Source organism: Neofelis nebulosa, chromosome 1 (genome assembly GCF_028018385.1).
Source record: "Neofelis nebulosa isolate mNeoNeb1 chromosome 1, mNeoNeb1.pri, whole genome shotgun sequence".
NCBI classification, from domain to species: domain Eukaryota; kingdom Metazoa; phylum Chordata; class Mammalia; order Carnivora; family Felidae; genus Neofelis; species Neofelis nebulosa.
Genome location: NC_080782.1, coordinates 32,090,543 through 32,117,090, shown reverse-complemented (window position 1 = coordinate 32,117,090; position 26,548 = coordinate 32,090,543). Strand labels below are relative to the sequence as shown.

At 40.2% G+C, this 26,548-nt stretch overlaps 1 protein-coding gene across 4 annotated transcripts in view; it reads left to right on the top strand.

Annotated features, from left to right (window-relative positions):
- DAB2 (DAB adaptor protein 2) overlaps positions 1 to 26,548 on the top strand; it is a 70,297-nt gene that overhangs the window by 34,037 nt on the left and 9,712 nt on the right. For 3 of the 4 annotated variants that reach the window (XM_058718206.1, XM_058718215.1, XM_058718196.1), the window contains exons 2-10: positions 14,091 to 14,276; positions 15,286 to 15,425; positions 16,355 to 16,453; positions 18,137 to 18,268; positions 18,994 to 19,074; positions 19,604 to 19,630; positions 19,869 to 19,922; positions 20,331 to 20,393; positions 25,080 to 25,733. In XM_058718206.1, the coding sequence (XP_058574189.1) occupies positions 14,186 to 14,276; positions 15,286 to 15,425; positions 16,355 to 16,453; positions 18,137 to 18,268; positions 18,994 to 19,074; positions 19,604 to 19,630; positions 19,869 to 19,922; positions 20,331 to 20,393; positions 25,080 to 25,733 (1,341 nt within the window). In that variant the 5' untranslated portion in view covers positions 14,091 to 14,185. The remainder of the gene's footprint in view (positions 1 to 14,090; positions 14,277 to 15,285; positions 15,426 to 16,354; positions 16,454 to 18,136; positions 18,269 to 18,993; positions 19,075 to 19,603; positions 19,631 to 19,868; positions 19,923 to 20,330; positions 20,394 to 25,079; positions 25,734 to 26,548) is intronic. The other variant, XM_058718224.1, reaches the window with a different exon arrangement.

Below are 26,548 nucleotides of genomic sequence, written 5' to 3'. Positions count from 1 at the left end.
GAACCTGAAATAACCTAGGCAATTCTTATCTGTTAACCTATCTGACTTGGTCAGCAACCAAACAGTAGGAGAGTTCCCCTGGCTTTTTAGGTAGCCTTCTGGAACTTTGTAACCTTTGGTGTGTAGAGCAATGGTATCAGGAGGGGAGAGGGCTAGTTATCAGGTTGCTAGTTCTATGTAAACCTGAAATTTGACAAATAAATAGAAAATCTCTTCATTTTTTAAGCGATTCTTTCTTCCTTCCTATTTAAAAACAAACCAAGTCTTTTTTCTAAGAGAAATCAGCTAAGTTGTGAAGAACCATCCATAAAGTGATAATTGATATATCAAGCACATGGATAACAATAAACAAAAAGTGGTTTCAAAATATATATACATATATGTATATATATGTATATACATGTATATACATATATATATTATATATGTATGTACATATACATGTACACACATATATATACATATATATGTGTGTATATGTATATATGTATATGAATATATATGTATATGTATGTATGTGTATATGTATATATATTATATATGTATATGTGTATATATATATGTGTATATGTATATATGTATGTATATATATACATACATATATATATATATATATATATATATACACATACATATATACATATATATATATATATATATATATATATATATATACATACATATATATATATATTCATTCTAGGGACGCCTGGGTGACTCAGTTAAGTGTCCAACTTCCGCTCAAGGTCACGATCTCACTGTTTGTAGGTTCGAGCCCCACAACGGGCTCTGCGCTGACAGCTCAGAGCCTGGAGCCTGCTTCAGATTCTGCGTCTCTCTCTCTCTCTCTCTCTCTCTCTCTCTCTCTCTCCTACTCCCCAGCTTGTGCTTTGCCTCTCTCTCTCTCTCAAAAAAAAAATAACTATGGGGCGCCTGGGTGGCTCAGTCGGTTAAGCGTCCGACTTCGGCTCAGGTCACGATCTCGCGGTCCGGGAGTTCGAGCCCCGCGTCGGGCTCTGGGCTGATGGCTCGGAGCCTGGAGCCTGTTTCCGATTCTGTGTCTCCCTCTCTCTCTGCCCCTCCCCCATTCATGCTCTGTCTCTCTCTGTCTCAAAAATAAATAAACGTTAAAAAAAAAAAAAAACTAAACATTAAAAAAAATTCAAAATATAAAAATATATATTCTTAACCATGAGGGTTAGCAGGGCCACCATCATTCTTAGAAATGAAGCTCAGCTGCCCTGTTGACTGTGGATATCTTGCCCAACTGGAGGAGATCATATCAGATGTGGAAATGTGAGCCATTCGCAAGTGTCTCATGGAAGGTTAATGCCAACTCTACGGGGAGACTGGACACTAAAACAAAGGACACATTCTACTGAAAAGACCACCTAGAACCCAGAGATAACATATTAGGTTAAGATAACTTAAACTGATCTCGTGTTGTGTCTACATAACTAGAAGGACTTTTTGCATGGTTTTGGTCTCTGTGTAGACACAGAGAAAGAAGTGCTGCCTGTCCATATTCAATTCCTACACACACGGCCGTTTTACTCTTCTGTGCTGATGTTATAAGGCAGCTGGAGTCTCTCTCTTTTAAACTCTTCAAAACACAGCTTGTCTCTGAAACATGAGTTGCAGAAAGGTACAGAAACACTCAAGCAATGGCTTTGAGGATTATATAAATGTGGGCCTCTGCCTGGAAAGGAAAACCACATTGGGATTTAATATAATTCAGCCAGGCTATTAAAGAAGAAACCAAATATCAGGCAATGTTTCTTGCACTGGTTTTTGGAAGAGGAAAAGTTTAAGATTACCTGCTTGCTTTTAAAGTGCTCTGCTGTCGTATAGCATAAAATAATTCTACTAGTGTATGTGGCTTTTCGTTCGTACTTGTGTTGAAAATGCAGATGGCTCTAAATAACATGCTTTCTTTAACTCTTCTAACAGCCACGTAGACTTTCAAGATGACTATTGCAATGGACCGGAGTAGAAAGTGGACTGTCTGTCACAATTAAGATTTATATGTACAAGTATCATAGGGGAAGGGCCCAAATGAATACACTATTGTGTCCTAAAGTCCACATGCTAGATATATTGCACACCAACTTTGACTTAATTCAGGATTATTTCATATGGGAACAAGAAAGTACTACTTGATATTGTGTGTTCAAAGACGCAAACTAAGATTCTTTTATATGATTTAGTTTAAAACGAGTGTGGAGCTAGAAAGAGGAGTTCGTTTGGGGAGCTACCCTAGCCTGGGAAGAATAGGCATGAAAAGAGTGAAATATTTGCTGGTCAGTTTGGGAGAGTATATATATCTGAGGAGAGGCTGTTGGAAAAAGTATGAATAGTGTCAGTGTATTGGCTTAGGAATCAAATGTGCAATGACAGTCCTTTTCCCTCGCCCTGATTCATTAGCTTTTTGACTACCTTTTCCTGCAAGGGTCAAGCGTAATATCCGTTATACATTTAAATGCCAAATTCAAAGTAAAATCCATAGGTTTGCTGTGCTTTTGTACCGGTTCCATAATGCTTCTCCTCAAATCACCAGCCCAAAGGCCCTGCGGTAGAAACTTTCTAGAGGCTTCCATGTTAGTAGTGCTATTTTTTTTTTTAATTTAAAACCTTAAAATTGTTCATGTAAATTGCTCATTCTTTAGAACACTCTCTTACCTTGGATTTAGGATGAGAGGAAAACAGAATGAAATACTGTATCCTACTTTACTATTTAATAGTACACAGTAGAATTCTCCTAAATTCAAATTTTAAAACTGACTTACTCTATTCGCCCATTCCAGTCATCTATCAACACTTCAGCTTTTAAAAACCTTATTCCTTCCACATGCTTTTTTTTGGCATACTTTCTGGTTACCATCACTTCTTAACTAGAAAAGGCAAGCTGTGCAAAGGCCCTTTCTGTCACTGTCACTGTCACTGCAGCATGGCGCCCCCTACCTTACGACAGCCCCTTGGTGCAGGCTCCTGTGCCACCACTAAAATATGCTGGGTTTTCTCCACTAAGGCAAGCGCTTGGGGACTGAAGCAGGTGCTGCCATCGCTGGCCCTGCAGTAGTGTCTCAGCACGAGTGGGTGGGGGGAGTGCTCACGAGAATCCCATCACGTCCCACACAGCTCTTTCTGCATTCCCACCAGCCACTGTACCAGTGAGGCTGCCCAAAGTACGAAAGTATCTTCTTGACTGGGTTAGATGGGAACCCGTACATTTCAGCCCAGGTCTTTAGTGTAGACTTCTTACTGAATGCCCATTTCTCGACCATAAGGAATTTCCCCTTAATTCCTACCCCCTACCCTCCCCACACATACACATCTGCCCCGTGTTGACTACTTCAGTCCGTTGGCCATTTCCCAGAAATGTCTTGGCTTGCCATACAAATTTACCCACCAGATTGCCAGTTACCTTCAAGCCTAAAGCACAGGTGTATGGCCCTCCCACCCCACAAAGAGCCATATTGTTCTCTCTCCCAAAACAATGAATTCCTAATAGCCTTTCCTCAGAATTATTGGGAATCGCTCATAGCTTATTCCATAGTGACTTGCTATCTTTCTAATGGAGCAGCAGCTAATAAGGCAGTCCATGACGGTACTTAGTATTATAAACTGACTCAAGGATGCAGTCATCACCTTGCCAGTCTCTCTTCCCCACGTGGCTCTTGAGGTATAAATACAAATGGAACAATAGAAGATAAGAAAACAAAAAGGGGGATCAGGTCCTAGTAACCTCCATATGCAGAGCTCTGATAAATCTGGGTTGAAGTACACTGTTCACTAGACTAGAAACCCCCCATTCTCTTTTCCACGTCGAGGTGCATCTGCTGCATTGCACTGCCCAGCTCACCCGAGATATACAGAGCACACGTACCATGGCTGGTTGAGCCACATCCAGATAGTCACTGGTGTCAGGGGTACCATGGCAGAGCATACCCTAAATGATCCAATGCCACCAATGTAAACTAATTACAGAAATATGATCTTCAAACCTCCAAAGTTTCAATGTCACTTCGTCCCTTTGTAGAAGTGAATTAAAGGATAAAATCGGATTCCCGTTTCTCTTCTCTGTTCGGTCTAAGCTAGAGGAGGTCATGTTCAAGAACTAGTGTGGAATGATCAGCTGGGATGTTAAAGTTGAGATGGGTATGCACTCTAATGTCAATTAATCCATCTCCAAGCTTCATTTGTCCAAGGGCACAAGAATTCCGCATGGTCAAAAGGCCGCAAGGGTATTCAACACCACATTCTTTCTTAGAGTCTGAACAAATGTAAAGAGAAGTTCTAGACTCAGTGCTCTGTGCGTGTCTTTGTTCATGCAAACATACTAACTTATAACCAGCTTTTCCAAAGGCAAGAGTATCTTGATTATGAATTTACATTTTCTTCTTTTTCTAACTCTAGATCGTTAAGCATTCAAACTGAATAGCCATTATGCTGAAATAACTGAGTAATATGATTGTAAAGTTGAGCATAAACTTAATACTTCAGTTCAACCTGTGAACAATTTCAGACATTCCTAGTGAACTGTTTGCATTGCCCAGTCTAGAGAATGGGCCCTCATCTGGATAGCATTAAGCTGTGTCTTAAGCTTAAACTCTCCTAAACACTATTATAATGACTATTTTTTAGGCTCTAGTAGAAGATATTCTTAATAAAAACTTACTTTAAAAACAAAAAAGGGTGTGGTGGGTACAAAACTTAGGAGAGGTTATAATGAGTCAAAAGTCTTGAAAGTTGCCAACTTGAGAAGTCAAACTTCCTATCATGCTTAAAAAAAAGAAAAACATGAAAAGGCCACACACTGAATAGTAGACAATGTACTGAAATAAATCTGAATCCTTTGATCTGTGAGTTGCATCTCAAACGTAGCCAAATACTTTCTTCTAAGCAGCCAAATCAACATTAATAAGCCAGTTTGACCAATTAGGACTCCAGCTACCTAGGTTAAAAAAAAAAAAAAAAAGAATCCAGTGATAATGTATGGTTAGATCACATAGAATCCTTTTTTGGTTTTGGTTCAGAAAATGTATGTGAAAACTTATGTTCAAACTATTCTGCTAAGCTATCTTCCTGTTCTTTGCTTGATATATCTAAGTGGAAGGTACTCTTGGTTCAATCTGTATGTAATGGGCTTTGCACAGTCTTCAAAAACAGTTAAAAAAAAACAAAAAACAAAAAAACCTGACACGTATAATCTCTAGGAATAGGACAGTAGAGCCTCATATTAGGATCTAGATTTCTCCTGGTACCAGCTCTACCCCAACCAGCTGCTTAACAATAGACAAGTTATACATTCTTTCTTGACCTCAGTTCCCTAATTTTTAATAATGAAAGGGTATGACCAAATTATTCCCTAGGTTTCTTCCAGCTGAAAATCTAACCACCTGGTGTTTCTTTAAGGAGACATAGGATCCTGGAAGTAGATGATGGGACCTCAAGCTTGTCAGTACATGAGAATTATCTGGAAACCTTTAAAATATATGGGTGCCTGTGTCTCCTTCCCCAGAGATTTGGATTTAATCAATCCGGGAACAGCATGGACGTCTTTTTAAGAGGCCCCCAGTAAACGTTCCCCAGGTGATGTGAGGTAGACCTTCTAAACTCCTAATGGTAATGATGTAGGCTTGGATTTGACTCAGCACCTCTGGTGATATGGAATAGATTCAAAAGCCAGAGTTGAACGGGGGTGGCCCTCCCACTGACAAACTCTCTCACCTTTTCACCTAAGCCTTGCTAGTGAAAGTACTGCATCCCTCCATGGGTGTCCTTGCTAGCTGTTTACTTGTCGATCCTAGTTGTTCCAAAATTGTTTAAACACTTGCTGTGGAAAACCAATGCTGGATACAACCGAAGACTCTGCAGGACATAGTATGTAAGATGTAGCTTTGATTTAAGCATGGCTACCCTTTGCTGAGTGTGCTTTCTATATGGTAGGCACTGAGGTTTCTACATCAGTTCTTACTGATTTCTTGTAACAACTCTGCAAACAATATTCCCATCATACCTAAGTGAGTATTATTAGATAAGTTGCCTCAAGCCACAGAGCTAGAAATGGTGAAAGTGTATATAAAACCCCCAAGCTGAAAGCAGCTATGCCATCACACCTCCGCCCAAAATTAACTGTATGGGGAACTCTTGGCCTGACTTGGTTCCAAAGAGAGGGAAAAGCTTCTCGTTTCAGTATCCTTAAGTCCTACAGCGTCCTTTCCAACGGTTAAAAGCAATGAAAAAATGGTCCCGGTAAATGCACACCTCATGTATACTTCCTCGTGTTTGGTTACTGAGGCCTCTACAGCAGTGTCAGCACTTACAAGAAAATCTAAGGACTCCTTTTCACTGTGCATCAACATACTCTCATTTCCCCAATTACACAAGCTGCAAAAACCTTAGCGTCTATTATACTGGGCCTTTGCAGAGCAGTGTAAGCCTTCCTGAAAGCATAGGAATCCAAGCGGTTAAAGGAGAAAGGCTTTACATCAAGTATCAGAAACAGCCTGACTTTGCTGTATGTTTCTAGCAACATACTTTATTCTCAAAAGGCTACTTTGCTGCCCTCGTGGACCCGGAGATCTGCCTTAGAGGTTAATATTTCACATGTGCTGATTCAGTACCTCAGCTGAGACAGGCATAAAGTTCCAAAGGACACAGGAGCATATTTTCTGACAAGTACAAAGTCCTGGACACTCTAGCAAAGATGTTTATGTTTTTTTGTTCTTGACTCTTCTCAACTCTCTTTCCTGTGTCTATTTTATGTTACTGTTTCTGAAAAATTAACTGGCATGTGAAAGTCAGTGGGATTATGACTTTAAAAGCAGCTTATGAAATACACATTAAAATCAGTATGATTTGTTTAAAAAAAAAAAAAGAGCAACCAGCATCTATAGTAGAAAAGGGAACATAGATCATGGTTCATTTTGAGCCTAGGAACTTATTAGGGATTGATTTTGTTTTAATGAGTCCATTAACTTACCCATAAAGTAGACACATTTTATTTCACAGAGCTGTCAGGCTAAATGTTTCAAGTGCTTGGTAGGTTAAATGTTTGTCCCATCCTTCTTATCACTAAAAACAGATTCTCAAACATTTGTGGAATGGGGCCATCATGAAGTAAGTCCTTAAATTACTCCTTTTACTAGCGTTTTGAGACTGACCCAAGCAAATTTCTCCCTGCCCTATATAATTAGGATAAGGTCACCCGGTGGGGGGGGGGGGAGGGGAGGAGGGGAGGAGGGGGGGAGGGGAGGAGGCGGGGGAGGGGAGGAGGCGGGGGGGGGGGGGGGGGGGCGGGGAGAGACACACTTGTGTCAGGATATTTGTGCGAACCCTGGAATCATTAAGTAGTGTCGTTGCTGATACCCATGCAACCCTGCTGATGGAAAGGGTAAACAAGAATAAGGAGGCACCAGCCAGACTCCTCCCTACACAAATGTATCCCTGTACCGGGCATCCCAGGGTTCTAAATACTTGCCGCCTTGCATGAATCACTTGAAAGGCTAAACAAACTAGCAGATTTTTTCTTGTGCAAGGGATACACTTGCCGTAAGATGACTCAGGCAGTCTTCTGGTATACATTTCTCAGAGCCTTCTCAGAAACTGAAAAAGATGTTGCAAGCTCCAAAAATCTCTCCTAGTCATGTGATTCTTGTGCCGTGGAAAGGGGAAGTTCTGGCATTCTCTCAGGGGGGTTTGTTTGTGTTAAGTCCAGAATCCAAGTTATGTATCTTTGCTCAAATGGAAGCTAGCAAAGTTTCTTTTAGGACTTTCTGTTGTATTTTAGGCCTTAACAAGGACTGAAGAATACATAATAGCTTTAGATCCTCCTCTCTTCCCAGCTGTATCTTTATTCCTCTCCTCCAGCTCCTAATAAAGGAAGCAGCCCCTCCCTAAGAATGAGAACCAGCTAGGTTTAGATGGAGAGCTGTTCATGTGGCTTTTTGTATATGTTTTTGAGCTTTAATTTTTAATCCCTGCTTTATGATAACACCCCTTGTGTGTGTTTCCTGATTAGTTTTGTGCTTTTTGGTCAGAAGACTTTCTGGGACTAAACCCAATGAATCAGAAGACTATGGGCTTTCTCGGTGTCCTGTATCTGCTTGTTCCCCTTTATGGAAACCTTTTACTTTGCTAGAGCTCAAAACAGAACACACAGATTAATGCAATCTAGACAATTCTGTTTTAAACAATACCCTAGCTTGGGAAAGTAATCAAAGAAAATACTAGGGCACCTTTTGGCCCTCAGATCCCTTTTCCAGCTCCAATCCTTGTCCAAAACCAATTCATTATAAAACCTGCTGGAGGTTTTATGAGAACAATGGGCAATTCTGTAACAACGTTAGAAGGATTATTATGCATTTGAGTTGAAAATGTTTAAGTTGCTTATTCTCTCCAGGGGGACCTGAGTCTAGAAGCAAGACTTCTTCCATCTACTGCTTGTCGAATGGTAGATTGGACATTCAGAAAGCCTGTAATGGGGGGGTTTGCTCTTTAGACCTTGGGAGAAAGGTAAATGCTTATCACTCTGGTATATGTGATACTGGATGGATGCTTTTATGAAAATATTTTCAAAAACCTCTCACATTTCTTCATGAAGGAGTTTATCTGTGAATCTTGGGGCATTGGAGCAGAGTCTACTCGCTGATCATTTCAGGGAACATGGATACATTTTATTAATTTTTTTAAGTCTCTTTATTTATTTTGAGGAAGAGGGAGAACAAGCACACGTGAGTGGCCGAGAGGCAGAGAGAGAGAGAGGAACAGAGAGAATCCTGAGAAGACTCCGTGCTGACACGGGCTCGATCTCACAAACCATGAAGTCATGACCTGAGCTGGTATAAAGAGTCCAATGTTTAACCTATGGAGCCACCCAGGCACCCAAACATGGATACATTTTAATTTTTTTATGTTTCTTTTTGAGAGAAAGAGAGAGACAGCGTGTGAATGGGGGAGGGGCAGGAAGGGAGGGAGACACAGAATCCGAAGCAGGCCCCAGCCTCCTGGAGCCGTCAGCACAGAGCCCCACATGGGGTTCAAACCCACAAACCTAGAGATCATGACCTGAGGGGAAGTCAGATGCTTACCCGACTGAGCCACCCAGGCGCCCCCAAAGATGGATACATTTTAAATGGCATGGCTTGCAATGCAAACCTATGTTTGCATTGTTATTGTAACATTATATACCTTTTCTTAAGGAAATTTATGCTAAAAAATTTTTTCCTCCCTATTATGTTTTTCTAACTTGCCCCTTGCTCATTCCTAAACAGTGGAAGGATATAATTAAAAGATACCAACTGCCTTTAAAACAATTCCAATGCTGTGAGAAGTTGTACTTAAATGTCTGAAAAGAGAAGTTTTTGCTGTAAAACCAGGGTAGTACCATTCACGTTAGAACCCTTCCAGGGTTATCCGGGTGGCTCAGTCGGTTAAGCATCTGACTTTGGCTCAGGACATGATCTCGGTTTGTGGGTTCGAGCTCAGGCTCTGTGCAGACAGCTCAAAGCCTGGAGCCTGCTTCAGATTCTGTGTCTCCCTCTCTCTCTGCCCCTCCCCTGCTCACCCCTTGTCTATCCCTCTCTCTCAAAATTAAATAAATATTAAAAAAAAAATTTTAGAACCCTTCCATTTTGGCCCCGTCTGCCAACACTAGATTTGAGACCTGTTCTTGAGCTGTGAGGTTGTGGCACAATCACCTTTGCGACTAAACTGCACACCACCATTCCCTCTCCCAAGCCCCTCAAAGTGTTTTGTCGCACTTCTCAAATTCCTTTAAAATATTCTCACTTTAGGGGCGCCTGGGTGGCTCAGTTGGTTGGGCGTCCGGCTTCGGCTCAGGTCATGATCTCGCAGCTTGTGAGTTCAAGCCCCGCGTCGGGCTCTGTGCTGGCAGCTAAGAGCCTGGAGCTTGTTTCAGAGGCTGTGTCTCCCTCTCTCTGCCCTTCCCAGCTCTCTCTCTCTTTCTCTCTCCAAAATAAATAAACATTAAAAATTTAAATATTCTCACTTTAGAATAAAATTTGCCAAATTTAATAACCTAAATATTTTATTATCAGAAATTATATCTTACAGAAAAGTACAATATTGGGCTCCAAAGATGGCCAAGGAACTCTTTTACCCAGATTATTTTAAGCTGAACTGGAGGGAAAGTGGGGAGGCTTCAGGAAGAGGTCTTACCTACTGTCTTCAGGGACAAATAGGTAACTTGGATGGGCTGGATGTAGGGGAGAGGGGCATTTGGCATATTTGAAAAGGTAAGGGATCCAAAAGCAAATAATACTCTAAAAGAAATGAGACATATGGGCTTGCTCTACAAAAATGAAAACAAAGGAGATTGAAGATAAGAAGGGGCAAAATATTTAAGAATCTCACAAACAAAACAAAAGCATCTAAGTCTTTGTGCTAAATGCAAGGGGAGCCCCAAGACCAAGCAGGAAAGCTTCCAATGTTATTCTAAAATTTAGAACTTCATTACTTAAAAAAACAAACAAATCCAGACAAATCCAGATCACCCCAATAGCCATGGGGTGGAGCACCCCATGGTGCTAGCCATGGACTGGAGCCATGGACTAGCCAAACACTAGCCATGGACTGGAGCACCAAGGTTGTCATGGGAGCGAAAAGAAGGGAAAGAAAAGGCTCAGAAAAAGGTAGAGGTATCTGATATATGCAATCAGATACCCCCAAAGGCCGAACAGCAAAGTGATTGGATTTGGTCAGGAGACCCATCAGCAGCTGAAGTTGAGTTTCTGAGAGTAGAGTTGAGATGAACAGTCCTTTGAGAGAAAGGGAAGAAAAAGAAGAGGGTAGGAGACTATTAAGTTGAAATGTTTAATCATGAAAGGATCACGAGATGATGACTGGAGGACTTACAGGGTCCTTATTTCTAAGATAAGATCTGAGCAACTTATAAAGGAAAGGGCCTGTCCCTGTATCTCCTTAGGTCAGAGTGTAGTCTCACCTCCTGATGTAAATATGGGCAAATATCCTCTTGAATTGGAATAAATTCTCTGAAGTTAAGGAAATAACTATCAGTTTCCTGGAATTGGAAGAGTGTGTATATGACTAGGAGATTTATCGTGTCACCAGGAGACAAATCTTGGGAACCACTGAAACCAGTCAAGGCACACAAAATAGAGGTGTATTCGTTTCCTAGGGCTGCCATAACAAAACACCAAAAATGAGGTGGCTTCAAACCACGGAAACCCATTTCCTTACAGTCCTGAGACCAGAAGCCCCAAATCAAGGTGTCAGCAGGGTTTGCTTCTTCCGGAAGATCTGAGGGAGAACGCGTTCCATGTTTCTCTCCCGGCTTCTGGTGGACATTGGCAATCCTTGGCATTCCTGCTTTGTAGATGTGTCAATCCACTCTTTACCTCCATACTCACATTACCTTCTCTTTTGTGTGTCTCTTTGTTTCAAATATCCCTTTGCCTTTCTCTTATAAGGACATCTGTTACGGGGTTTAGGGCCCTCCCTAAGTCCAGGATGATCCCAAGTCAAGATCTTTACTTACAACTGCAAATACCTTTTCCCCAAATAAGGACAAACTCAAAGGTTCGAGGGTTAGAATTTGGAAATGTCTTTTTTAGGGGTCACTACATCTATGTAACAGCTCATCTCAGTAGCTAGTAGGAGGCTTCTCAGAGGAGATCCATTAGCGTAACATGAGAGGAACTTGGGGCCAGACATCCTGGGTTAGACCCAGGTTCTACCTCTTAGCAGCTCTATAGTTGTTTTTTTTTTTTTTAATGTTTTTATTTATTTTTGAGAGAGAGAGAGAGAGAGAGTGTGAGTGGGGGAGGAGCAGAGAGAGAGAGAGAAGGAGACCCAGAATCTGAAACAGGCTCCAGGCTCCAAGCTGTCAGCACAGAGCCCGACGTAGGGCTAGAACTTGGGACCAGCGGGATCACGACGTAGGCCGAAGTCAGACGTCCAGTTGACTGAGCCACCCAGGCGCCCCAGCAGCTGTATAGTTTAAAAACCCCGTGCCTTGGCTTTTCCTAGCAAAATACTCATAGGGTTACTCTGAGTAACCTACTAATACCTGGCCCCCGACTAAGTCTTGAGTAAACAGGGCTTTGGGTCCTCTGCTATGTAAGACTTTAACCTGTAAAGAGATTGTCTCCCTGACTGCTTAACAGTCAGGTACCTTTGAGCAAAATTAACAATGAAATCTCCAGTTTAAATCATTCAGGTAACAGTCATACATAGATTTCTGTATATATATGTTTTTAAAGACTATTAAGACTATAAAGACCATTTAAAGACTCATGGAGGGAGAGATGAAGAACTGACCTTGGGGAAAACATGTTGACATTTATGAAGTAAGCAAAGTGCAATTTAGGCTGATGGAGCCTCAAAAATTTTATCCTTTAGTTATCTATAAAGTAGCATGTATTTCTTTGGGTGGACTTGGTCCTTGAATTTAAAAAGTTCAAATAAATGGATGCTTTAACAACAGAATTAAGCTTTTTTGGGGTGGGAGGAATGTACCAGTCAGCGAATGGTCTTTTTTTTTTTTTCTTTTTTTTTTCTTTTATTTGTTGTTGAGAAAGAGCGTACAAGCAGGGAAGGGGCAGAGAGGGAGGGGGACAGAACATCTGAAGAAGGCTCTGGGGCTAAAACTCACAAATCTCGAGATCATGACCTGAGTCGAAATTGGATGCTCAACCAACTGAGCCACCCAGGCATCACAGTCCATGGGTGGTCTTAACACGATTACAAAACTATGAATGGCTCGGCTGTGCCTCTGGTCTTCAGTCCATGTAGAAGGTTAAACTTTCTCTAGCTCTCTCAGAAGCTGTGTAGAAACTTTGACTCCTGGGACGTGAAAAAACCTTTAGAAACATTAGTTCACTTCCATGTATTTACAGTGACTCTGAGTTTTTCTGTTTTACCTACCATGATACATAGAGAAGTTTTATAAGAGCACATACCACAACTTCCTTGAGGATAATAAGGCTAAATAGTAGCATAAAAGTATTTACGCTCAATGAATTGCACAATAGACATCCCGTAAATTCATTCATCCCCTGATACGTTTAAGTGTTAATGTCACAAATGCTTGTCTTTTAAAGTATAGCGGTTAGATAGCCCTGGAAGCCATCTCCAGAATCTTAATACATAAAAAATCTATATTTATCAATGGGAATAAGATAAAGTTTATAACGCTATTCCTGACACTGCCTTTGCAACTAAATGGGTTTTTGAAGAACCAGGATTCATTACTGTCCAATTTCAAATGCCAAAATATTTCTGTTTTGCTATGAAACCCTATTTCTGTATGTGTGACACATTTTGATCCCTACCTTTAATACTAGATTTTTATGCCAAAATTCCAACGCAAACTACTTAGGTAGGTAATCATTAAATGTTACTAGATTGCTTTAAAAAAAAAAATCTAGGGGACGCCTGGGTGGCTCAGTCGGTTAAGCGTCTGACTTCAGCTCAGGTCATGATCTCGCAGTCCATGAGTTCGGGCCCCACGTCGGGCTCTGTGCTGCCCGTTCAGAGCCTGGACCCTGCTTCAGATTCTGTGTCTCCCTCTCTCTCTGCCCCTCCCCTGCTCATGCTCTGTCTCTCTCTGTCTCAAAAAAATAAATAAATAAATAAATAAATAAATAAATAAAAGCATTAAAGAAAAAAAATTTTTTAAAAATCTAGTAAACACCCTCTTTCCATTTTGGAAACTACAAAGGAAACAGTCCTACCCGCTCCTCTTCAGAATTCAGTCTGTTTGTTTATTCAGAAAGAACAAAATGAGTGTGAAGAAATACACTCCTAAATCACTGGTTATAAGCCTTTTAACATTTTTTATTTATTTTTGGGACAGAGAGAGACAGAGCATGAACGGGGGAGGGGCAGAGAGAGAGGGAGACACAGAATCGGAAACAGGCTCCAGGCTCCGAGCCATCAGCCCAGAGCCTGACGCGGGGCTCGAACTCACAGACCGCGAGATCGTGACCTGGCTGAAGTCGGACGCTTAACCGACTGCGCCACCCAGGCGCCCCTATAAGCCTTTTAGCACAAAGTCTGGATTTGCTGTCTTACGATCTCATTATGCCTCTAAACTCTGCCTACAGGTATCTGTAGCAGGTTATGTTCGTTTGAGACTGCGGGGATCGCCTGGTGTCACTAGCCTCTGCTGGTGCTGGAGTTGGCTGTCTGCCTTCTTGCCATGTCTAACGAAGTAGAAACGAGCACAACTAATGGTCAGCCTGACCAACAGGCTGCACCAAAAGCACCGTCGAAGAAGGAAAAAAAGAAAGGTATGGAGCAATCCTCTTGAGGCCGCTGAGGGGAGCACGGGTTGGCTACCTCTGAAGAAATGTGAGGCTCGGGGTAAATGAAGCAAGAGCTGGCCCTTGCCTCACTTCAACCTCCGCCTCATGTCAGGTTCTCCTCAGCAGGAAGGTTGGACTTTGGCAGAGATTAGTTTGCTCCACTTCGAATAAGACCTGTGTCTGGATGGGGTGATTGCTCCAACTTGGATCTTGCTGGGGAGCGTTCATAGCAGCTTGTTTGGTTGATAAACACAACTATCAATTATTCTTTGATTATCTTTCAGGAACCTGTTCACCACTTTGCTTTACTGAAGTAGCCGTTTTTCAAAAACCAAGATCTTTATTTTATTAGACCCTGTTCTCTTGACCTGAAGTACCACCAGAAAGTGCCAGAATCCTTAATCATTCGTAGTTTGAGAATGTGCCCTGGTTTGTTTGCCTTTTGCTAGTATACGTTAGCTATGGGAATGAGACTAAACAGTCTTTTCAAGAAAAGCAAAAGAAGTTATAAAGATGAGATAATAATCTTAATAATTTTCAAAGGAATTTACTCACAATTTTCTTCTGCTTTATTGACAGTTCAAAATGTTAACAAATAGAGAAATGGCTTATTTTTCTTTATTTAAAAAAAAGGCATTATCCTCCTTACTTCCTTTTAAAGATATTTTTTTTAATTATGATGAAGGATATCCCCAAATCCCACCCCATATATTTCCATAAATTTCCCATAATTCAGTCCATTTTGTACCTTTAAGAGTTTATTTTTTCTCCACCCCAACACCATATACAGTATCACAGAACATGCTTTTACTCAAAGGAAGTAGGAAGAAAGAGAGAACATTGCATAGTTGATCAACTGTAATATGACCAGTATTTATACTACTCAGATTTGGAGATTCTGGAACATACTTGGTCATACCCTGGGGATGATATTTAAAGACATTCATAAATTTTATCCTAGATAAATTTTATCCTTTTTTCCCCCCCTCCTCAGGCTCTGAAAAGACAGATGAGTATCTTTTGGCCAGATTCAAAGGTGATGGTGTAAAATATAAGGCCAAGCTGATTGGCATTGATGATGTGCCCGATGCAAGAGGGGATAAAATGAGCCAAGATTCTATGATGAAACTAAAGGTAAAAGGGGAAAGCATGCTTTGTCTCCATCTTACGCAAATATCCAACAGCGGGAAGTATATCAGAATTTTGTGTTTACCTATATCTCAATTATTTGAAAGAAAAACATTTCTAATCACATAATTGATCCTGTGGTACCTCATTTTATGAGGAAACATGACTTTGTTCACATATTTTGTCTGCTGTTCTAAAGACCTGGCTTAATCAAGTATTGCGGGACTCTAGATGCCTTTTCCTTTGGGCAAATCAAGTTTTAGGTCCTGGAAGTATTCGGATAAAATTCAGGTCTCTAGGGGCACCTGGGTGGCTCAGTCACTTAAGCGTCCTACTTCAGCTCAGGTCATGATCTCGCAGTTTGTGAGTTTGAGCCCCACATCGGGCTCTGTGCTGACAGCTCAGAGCCCGGAGCCTGCTTCAGATTCTGTGTCTCCCTCTCTCGCTGCCCCTCCCCTGCTCACACTCTGCCTCTCTCTCTCTCAAAAATAAATAAAGATTTAAACAATTTTTAAATATTCTAAAAATAAATAAAATTCAGGTCTCTATTTGGAAACTATGGCTCTTCAGTATTAGCCTTTTGGTTTTTTTAATTTTTAAATTCTAGTACTGTCACTATGTGAACCTAATAAATAATTGTTAAGTAAGACAAGACCTAGAAGGAACATCTTTGAAGGTCTAATTCAGTCTTGTGTTTACCAGTGACTATTCTGAAGCCGAGAGAATCGGAAGGACTTATCCAAGTTCACGCAGCTAACTCACGATGTCCTGGCTCAGTGTCTTCTATTTCATTCTGCATCTATTCTGAAAGGTGCCTAATCCTTTCATAGATGGCAAACCAGGCTGAAAATAAAACTATCTTTTAAATGATTTAGTATCCAAAGCATCATAGGGTAGTTTTAACTAGATTTTTCTTGTTTTCCCACTCTCATCAGGGAATGGCGGCAGCTGGTCGGTCTCAGGGACAACACAAACAAAGGATCTGGGTCAACATTTCCCTTTCTGGGATAAAAATAATTGATGAGAAAACTGGGGTAAGAATCCGCTTTCACTGACACCTTTCTGACCACCTGAGTCTCACAAACGATGTGACTTAACTCTCAGTTCTCTGTTTCCCTTTTCAAAATTCTGTGGGGGAAAAAAATAATAATACATGTTACTTTTCTAGAGAAAACAGGCAGAAAATAGGGTAGGAACTGAGGAGTCAAGACACTTTATTTTGAAATTTATTCTCTGTAATGGATGTGAGCCTCCATAAACACAGATATAGCATAAACACAGATATGCTATAAATATCACTTCGGCATTTTTTAGACCTCAAGTACACAGAACTAGATTAACCCTACTTCCTGGTTTGTGAAGCTGTCATAGGTCTATGCCTGGGTCTCATTTTAATATATTGATTACCTGCAAACTTACTGGCTAACCCGAAGCTAGAATATTATCTGTAACACATCTACCTTTTCTTTCTTCTCTCTTTTCCCTTCTTCCTCACCTGCAGTTATAATCTCTCATCCTGTAGGTATAAACTTGTTCATTTACTTGTGGTTGCTGTTGTTTGACCGCATATGAAAGGTATTACTTATTTTGTTTGTTTTTCTGCCACCGTATCAAAAAACTGTCATACTACAGGTTCTCTGGGACTTTTTTCTCTGCTCAACATAACATCATGAGATGTATTTACTTAAAATGTTATTTGTAGCTCATTTGCGTTTCTGTAAATCAAGGTACTCTGTTGTATTAACGTACTATTGGGATACCTCCAATTATCAACCATCCCTTCGTAGAGATGTCTGTTATCTATCATGCAAAATCCACTGGTCCAATACAAAGCCTTGGAACCCTGGCAGCCGCTCACTTACCCTGCTCGTCCTTGTGCACTGCTGTTTCTCTTGTCCCTCATCTCTCAAGTGTTATCTTCCCAAGCCCATCAGAGAGTGGTGGCAGGTTTCCCTCAAGCATTCCCTTGCTCCCCAAACCTTCTAAGATATCCAGTGTATACTCTCCAGTGGCCTTAGGCATCTAGACAAAAACTAAGGTATGTTATGACCACCTACAGATATCCTTGAAGGGTTGAGCCCTGCTGTGTGCTTGAAAGGATCAAGACAAAGGGGAGTGGAGGGAATAGATGGGAAGGCACCACTAAACCAATAACCCCCTGCCCCAGGCAACTCGTGGATAGTGAGGTGGACATGGGAAAAACCTGATACGAGCATTTGGCAACTTGCAGAATGTTCTGGGGATGATTGTTCTAACAATACTTCAGATGATTTCCTGGCCACTCAGAGCCATTGTCGAAAGATCCCATAACGAACTTAGTTATGCTGTTCACCTAAGTTTGACTTTGAGTTGGGAAAGTCGACCCACATAGATGGTTTAGCAATGAAATGTGCCATCTTTGCTTTAGAAATTCGTGGTCTCCTAATACAGTCCTCAATCCTTTCTTGCTATGTGGCATCATATCTTTGGGATGGAGACAATCAAGTATCAATATTCTAGGAAGTGTTTTTCCCACTTCTGTTTTCTCCTCTTTGTTCCTTTTGGAGCCCTTACTAACAAGAATAAATGTAGCTCTAACCTTCAACCAGAGGCAAAAATTTCTTTCTTCAAGTGTTTTGGCTTTTTTATATACGCCCAAATATCTGATGCTTCATCGTGCTGCCATATAAATAGATTCTAGTTTGAGCAATAAAACATTTTTTATGTTTATTTTTCAGGTAATAGAGCATGAACACCCAGTAAATAAAATTTCTTTCATTGCCCGTGATGTGACAGACAACCGGGCATTTGGTTATGTGTGTGGAGGAGAAGGCCAGCATCAGTTTTTTGCCATAAAAACAGGACAACAGGTAAGCTCCAAGCCTTGAGATACACCTGGAGGGAGACTTGTCCTCAGTTCATCGTAGAGTGTCTGTCACTCAACTAGAGAGCTTGCTAGAGACAGTTAGATGTAGGAGAACTAAACAGTGACTCGGAAGATGACTATCTTTATTGGTCTTAGGAATCATTTTTCATGCTTATTTATTTATTCTGAGAGAGAAAGACAGAGAGAGGCAAAGATAGAGAGAGACAGAGACAGAGACAGAGAATCCCAAGCAGGTTCCGTGCTGCCAGTGCAGAGCCCAACGTGGGGCTCAAACCCACAAACTGTGAGATCATGACCTGAGCTGAAATCAAGAGTCTGTTGCTGAACCGACCGAGCCACCCAGGTGCCCCAGGAATCATTTTTAAATGTCATTGGCACCCATATTGTGTATGGACAAGGATTGTTAGAATGGACTTTCTCCTAAGGTGAATGTTGATTTTAGAACAATAGTGAATGATTCCCAAAAATCCTGAAGCAGTTGGAACACTATCATGATCCTTCTTGTTTTGTTTAAATACTTATTAACTCTGCCGGCCTGTATGTATCTGGCAGTGGGGATTGAGGTAGTGGTGATTCCCTCTAAACCGGGGGAGGATAGTAAGGAACTTTAAGAGAAAGGAAGAAACAGTACTAATCAGAACTAATGGGGACAAAGAGAAGAAAATAGTAAGGTTAAAATACTCATAAAGATGCTTTTTCTTGCTTTAGGCTGAGCCATTAGTTGTTGATCTTAAAGACCTCTTTCAAGTTATCTATAATGTAAAGAAAAAGGAAGAAGAAAAGAAAAAGGCAAGTATTACCCAATATTGGCTCTGTTACACTTAAGACTATATTCAGGACCATGTTTGAACATTATGTAAATAAATATATGGCATGTCTGCAGAGTTGACTTCTTTGTGGCTCTTCAAAGTATAGAAAGTATAGAAATGTATCGTCTATTTTTCCAATACAGCAATTGATGGATGTTATAGTTAGGTACCTGATTTTCTGTTCCTGACTTTTGTTATCTGTCCCCACAAGCTTCACATTGGTTCTAAGGACTATACAGGTCGACCAAATTTAAGCTCAGAAACTGTATTCAAATCTAGTATTGATATGAAAAGGGCAGGCCAGGAAATGTAGGGCAGAAATAATATGCAAGACTCTCTCTTGCCTTGTGCCAGTGAACCCATACGTGTGTGTGTGTGTGTGTGTGTGTGTGTGTGTGTATAACTGTATATATATATATATATATATATATATATATATATATATATACTAATTTAACTCCCTTTAACTGTAATTACTAAGATCACTGAATTTGTGTCTTTCTTTTTAGATGGAAGAAGCCAACAAGGCAGTAGAGGTAAAACTGCGTCTTTATGTCTTATGAATTGCACATGTGATGTGTATAAGTCCTTGTTTGCTACCTGTCCAAGCATGCTCCCCCACCAGCTTATGACCATGTGTTCATGATTCCCCTAGCCATAGAAGATGTACAGTTGAATGGCCAGTGCCAAAATCATAACTGCTTAGCAAACCAATACACTAAGAAATTAAATTCTATAAGAAAAGTCACCCTTAAACATTTGCCATCTTTTCAGAACGGGAGTGAGACCCTCCTGACCCTTGATGACCAAGCTAACAAACTAAAATTGGTATGTATGTTATTTTTTATGATTCTTATTTGCCTGAACATAGGTTTACTTCCTATAGATGTTGCTTATGCCAAATCTGCATTGAATACGTATGGACGTCCTATTATGACAACTATTTCCCTAAACATTAGTACAACATTTATGTCAAGATACAAAGTAATCTTTTTAGTAGACACATTTGAATCTAATCCAAAGACTTTTTTAAGAGTGTGGATCAGATGGATTTGTTTGGGAACATGTCTACACTTCCAGACCTAAATAGCCTAATATCAAATCTGTATTAGTTAAATAAAAATAAAATTGTGACAATGGTTTTCCTAAGTCTTAGTTTAGGAAACAATTACAACAATATACAAAGTACTATTTTTTAGTAGACACATCTGAATCTAATCCAAATACTTTTTCAAGGGTGTTGACCAGATGGATTTGTTTGGGGACATGTCTACACCTCCTGACCTAAATAGTCCAACAGTAAGTGTCTGTTTTTAAATTTGCAATGTAATGGAAATGGCATCTGTAACTCAAATTGGCAATTAACCAGAAATCTCGAGCATCTCGAAACTTGGAAGATGACTGCTGATCTTTCTGCATAATGTATAAATGGCTCCTAGAACCAATTTGCATCTTAAGTTATCATGGGAACATATCAACACTAACTCAGATATATTAATTTTGCTTGGAGATTAGATTTGAGCAATAAGATAGGCAATGCGATCCTTTCTGGTATTATTTAGGATCAGAAGAAGAGCTGAAAAGTAATTCTTGGCAAAAGTCTACCTGAAGGAAGTATTTGCTAGATGATTAATTATAAAGCCACTTGGCTTCTTCAATATTTTTCTATTCTTTCTATTGTGATTTAGCGGCATAAGCTTGGTGTGAAGTAAGACTTAAAACAAATAAGATGTTCAGTTACGTTTAACCAAGGCCTGTTTTTGTTTAAAAACGTTGTTCATTCTGTGCAGGACGCTATAGTGTATCAAATCTTCTTAATATCGCCCTATCCGTGACAACTACGTGAGAATGGAGCACTATTTTCCTTTAGAGATAAGGAAAGGGTGATGCAGGTTAACTCACTTGGCCAAGAAAGAGGTCCAGATTCAAGGCCTAAACACAAACCTCACATCTTTCAAAACAGTCCTCAAGTTAAACTACCCATGTAATTTTGGATTACTTCTTACAACTATTATTTTGTTTTGACAGTTTCTTGAGTACCTGAGATTTGCAGGGCACAGAAATGAGTGAGATGTACAATGTCAATGAGATCATGGAGTTTACTGTCAAGTGGGGAGCCCAACATTAAAACTAATCACAATGCCTATTAGTTGATGTTAATCAGAGGGTATTTATCTAGTTTAGAGGTTCATATAATGCCTCAGAGTAAATGAGTTTCTGGACTTGAATGTAAAAGATGATGAGGCAGTAACCAGACAAAAAGAACATCGGTCTAGAATAATGAGAAGAATGTCTGTCTAGGAGTCTGTTACATCAGGGAATTACCAAGCAAGTCTACATGACCAAAAAGGTCATAGGAATTAAAGCAGCAGCAGATCAAGGACTGGGTAAGTCTCACTTGCCAGAATATCTCTGGGAATGCCAGCCCCGAACTTTCACATAAAATGGCCAGGCCCACTGAGATGAAAGCAGCCGGGGCTGCATGGTCTCTCTTCTGTCCCCAGCCCTGTGACATTCACAGTGCAAACCAGCATTTTAATGAAGACGTACAAAGCCTCCAATAGAGAAGAATCCTGTTTAATGTTCTTTTCAGCAGTGAGTTCTAATTCACTTGTCTGTGGAGACTTTACTCTTCACAAACTTTTTGAAATACAGGATTAGATGATCCTGAAATGTCCATCATAGCTCTGAGGTCCTTTTGATTCCTACACAACTTCGCCCCCTCCTCTATTGTAGCCCCTTCCCAAAGTAAATTGATATCTGAATGATCTACTTTCCAAGTGTAATGGACATTCAAACAAGTACATTGACAGAGATCTAAGCACTCAGGCTATGAAGTAGAATTCCAGTGGGATAGGCAAGGAAGCAATGACTATTTAATCTGCTTCAGTAGACTTCTAGAAAGTTCTGAAAAAGGAAATGAAAAACAACATGATTAATCCTGAGTTTTATTTACATTAGACTTAATGCCTTCAAAGAGTTTTTGGTTTAAAGAAATAACATGGAAGATTTAGATAAACTAACAATAAATTAAAGTGATAAATATCATGAAAGCAGATGATATCTGATTAAGAAAGAGAATGCTAACAGAACTAATTATGTGCCGATTGGATTTTGCCAACATGGTCTTACATATTGACTCCATATTCCTAGGTCACAAAATCGATTTATCTCTATTTGATAAAACCAGAATGTTTAAAAATGTTCATAATCTTACAACAGTTTCTCTGGAAGAGATGAAGAGGAGAAATCTAAATTACTTGGACTTTATTAGTGGTTCCCTGACCCATTTGCTCCACCCCCAACATTTTATACAGGATAGTTTTATGCATTGCAAATGAGACTCATGTTGCAAACTAAGTGGGATCCCTTAGAACATATTTTTATTGGCAATTAACTGAACGATATTCTTCCATACTGTCACTTAAAAGAAAAAGAAGAAAAAACAAAATGACATGCTCTCAAACTTTAAAAATAACCATTCAAAACCATTATTATGAGAAGAGCATAAGATAGGACCCACCCTGAAGGAGGTTAAGTTTGGTAGAGGGATGGAATCAGGGCACAAAGCACAGTGTCTTGCATACATAAGATGCCATGGGTGGGCACAGGTGATGATGAAATAGATCAATGAAAAAAGGTTTTGTAAAGAATCTGAACTTGAATTGGGTCTTTGAAGTGTGTAGGAAAATAGAGAGTAGTTAAGCTAAAAGTAAACTGGGTCCTATTGTAGGTCATTTTGAAAGGCTAGCTAATGAAGTTATTTTAACATAGGGGATAGAAAGAAGCCACTGAAAGCTTTGGGCAGAGGGTCCAGGATTAGGCAGACTGGAATGGTTGGGAGAGATTAGCTACTTGGAGAAAGCTAGGCTGTGGAACTCAGTATAGAAGACGTTGCCTTTGTACAGAGACCTTTTTGATTTCCTGCGTTCTCCTCTTACTGAAGCCCCATCAGAGCAGGGATTGATTGCATTTCACGTTCATGTTACCAGTGCTTGTTTCTCAGGTGCTCAGATGATGACCCAGTGGTTGCAATGTTGACAATGCAACAAAGAACTAATGAGGTTCTGACCTAGGAGGTGGATGAGGAGTCTTACATCATTCCACTGTGGCCTATGAACTAGACTCTTAATCCTGGGTTAACAACAAACCCAACCTGAGGAGAGCCTTATACATTTTACTTATAGGGTGACTATTCAGAAGTCTAACATTGTGGCTCCTGTTTGGTGTCCTAAGAACTTCTTCAGAAGTATTTGAAAAGGAGAACCCTACCAGCTGTGAACACCCAACTGTTCTAACCCAGAGGTGGCTCATCATAAATGAATAAATATTGAAATCACAAACTTTTGCAATATGTTTTGTCCTCTCTTGATTGTTACGGATCCCTACATTAAGAGATCTTCCAATCCATTTCTTTGATTTAAAAATTTTTTTTTTAATTACAAGCTCTTTCTTCTGACAAATTCTTATGGTTATGGAGAAAAACTGGCTTTGAAAAATAGTGTTTTTATACTTAACAGTAAAGGAAGCCAAAAAATAGATTACCAATTAGGTCTGACTGAGGACCTAGACTTTCTAAAAATATGTTCTTTTAAAGCCAGGGAGGCCTATTTTTATTTACTAATTTGAGAATTTCATATTCCCTTTAAGTTGTTTTTGTCCCAGTGATCAAAAATATCCAGCATCAGGGTGATGCTGGACCTCTAACTTCCATCTCAGCTAGGCATTGTTTATTGTTTATATTCTTCCGCAGCTAGCATAGATGAGTAGTTAATGGATCAAAGTTGGTCAGAAGAAGGTGTGTCAGTTTGACAGTCCTATCCCAGGGTGAACCTTAATTAGTTATGTCACTGACCTGAATAAAGACATGTCAGATTTTTCAAACTCGCTGATTTTATGTTAAAAAGCATATCTTATCTAACAGTTGGGAACACGAGTAACTAATATACCAGAAAAACGATAGAGAGGGAATATAATTTGTAGAGTTAGGTATTTGGTATGTTTTTCAAATTAACTCTAAGCCCAAATTCCATCCTATACATGAAGTAAAGATTAGATTGTACATAAATTAAAGATTAGTTGAATTTATTCACCAAATAGATGAGATTACTGTCACAACCTGGGCAACTCTAGGCTGTATTATAAAAAAAAAATGCACAAATGCGAGAGGTTAATGTGATATGTTGTTATATATCAGTAGTTGAGTAACACTTTCTTCTTTCTAGAAGGACACAGACAAAAGGATGTGTCCAGAGATTAGGATGATGAGAATGAGAGATCCAGCTTGACTAGCACCTTCAAAAGGATCCTTACATATTTAAAGAGGCATACCTGCCATACCGTGTGATGTGATGGGAAAATCTGTTTTTGCCCCCTAGAGGAAAGACCAATTATAGGGAAATATATTTGACCTTAAATTTTATTACAACCGAAACTATAAAATATTAGGCAATGAATTTGGTCATTTAGAGAGAGACTGTTACATGACTCTAAGGGTAGACACATGGGACGGGATGGGACCGTGCATCAGGTGGGGAAGCAGAGTTAGGTGTCAGAGGTCTTGTCTTACTTTCAAGCTCAATGTACTCAGATAATTGCTTAGAGTGACTTGCAATCAGTTTCCTTTAAGACTTGCAAAGGCAGGAATTGGAACAATGCTGATCATGAACTCAGCCAGTCTGTAAGGGTAAGAGACACATGACTAGAGCAAACAACAATATCATTTCACTTAATGAAGGGCCAGCAAAATTGAGACCTAAATAAAAAGTCAAGGGGCAGGGAGGGCCAGGGAGGACCTTTTCACCACTAGTAAAGAATGCACTCAGGGAGGTGATGGGAGGAGAAAATGGTCAATCTGTCTGTCAAGACAAAACTTTAATGGGAATTTTGATAGTCCTGATCATCTTAGGTAGCTTTCTCATTTGAAGTCACGACATGGACTAACACTTTCTTTTCTCTTTTTTTTTTTCTTCCCAAATGTGATAGGAAAGCAAAGATATCCTGTTAGTGGATCTAAACTCTGAAATCGACACCAATCAGAATTCTTTAAGAGAAAATCCATTCTTAACAAATGGCATTACCTCCTGCTCTCTTCCTCGACCAAAGCCTCAGGCAGCTTTCTTGCCTGAAAATGCCTTTTCTGCCAATCTCAACTTCTTTCCCACCCCTAATCCTGATCCTTTCCGTGACGATCCTTTCGCACAGCCAGACCAATCGACACCCTCTTCGTTCGATTCTCTCAAATCTTCAGATCAGAAGAAAGAGAATTTGAGTAGTTTGTCTCCTCCACTGAGTAACGGGCCCCTGAATGGGGATGTTGATTACTTTGGTCAGCAGTTTGACCAAATCTCTAACCGGACTGGCAAACAGGAAGCTCAGGCAGGCCCGTGGCCCTTTTCAAGTACGCAAACACAGCCAGCAGTGAGAACTCAAAATGGGGTATCTGAAAGAGAACAGAACGGCTTCCATGTCAAATCCTCCCCGAACCCTTTTGTGGGAAGCCCTCCCAAAGGACTGTCCGTACCGAATGGCGTAAAGCAGGACTTGGAAAGCTCTGTCCAGTCCTCACCACATGACTCCATAGCCATTATCCCACCTCCACAAAGTACCAAACCAGGACGAGGCAGAAGGACTGCTAAGGTGAATTGTCTTCTCCACATATCCATTGGCAGAATGCATGTTCGGTACCAAAGGGTGGTGTGATGCAATCTCTCTTTCCTGCTGCTATTGTAGTTTCCTGTGTGGCTGTAAAATAGACGGTGGGATAAGGCACATCTTTCTCCAGGAATACCTTCCTCCAGTCGCCACCCTTTCTGAGCTCGCTCACCAGTGTTTTCACGCCCTGCTTGCTGTTTGCATGTCTTGTCACTTATTATTAACTAAACACAAGTTTTTCCATTTTTAATGCTGCTATGCTTCTGTACCTCTGGTAAGTTTGATCGTCACGTTCTGGAAGGGGAGGGCAAGGGTTCTTGTGATTCCTTGTGTACCTTACCCACACTAACACCCCCCCCCACCCCTCATGTTGCATTAATATCCAAGGTGGTGGTGGAAAATTCTGGAGTTTGCCTCCTCTATTCAATGCTGACTGAATAATCCATTGTTTTAAGAGAGATTTATATATTTACTATGATCACTTCATTCAAAAGCAATTTAAAATGTGGTTTCTGTAAGGATCTTTTTAAAAATCTCACTAGAATGTGCAGGCTGGCCTCATAGTTGGACTGCAGTATCATCTTTATGCAGACTTATTTAAATCCAGTAGAATAATCAAAAAAATGTGGGTTACTTATTTATTTATAGTTGTCCTTTCCTTCCCAGCTTTAAGCTTTTAGCTGACAAGGAGACCAGACAGATACGAATGTGTAAATGAGTAAAATAGATTTCACCTTGACAGTCCTCTTTACATCAGTTACCAAGACCCAATATTCTGTCCACTGCAGGGATCTGTCTTT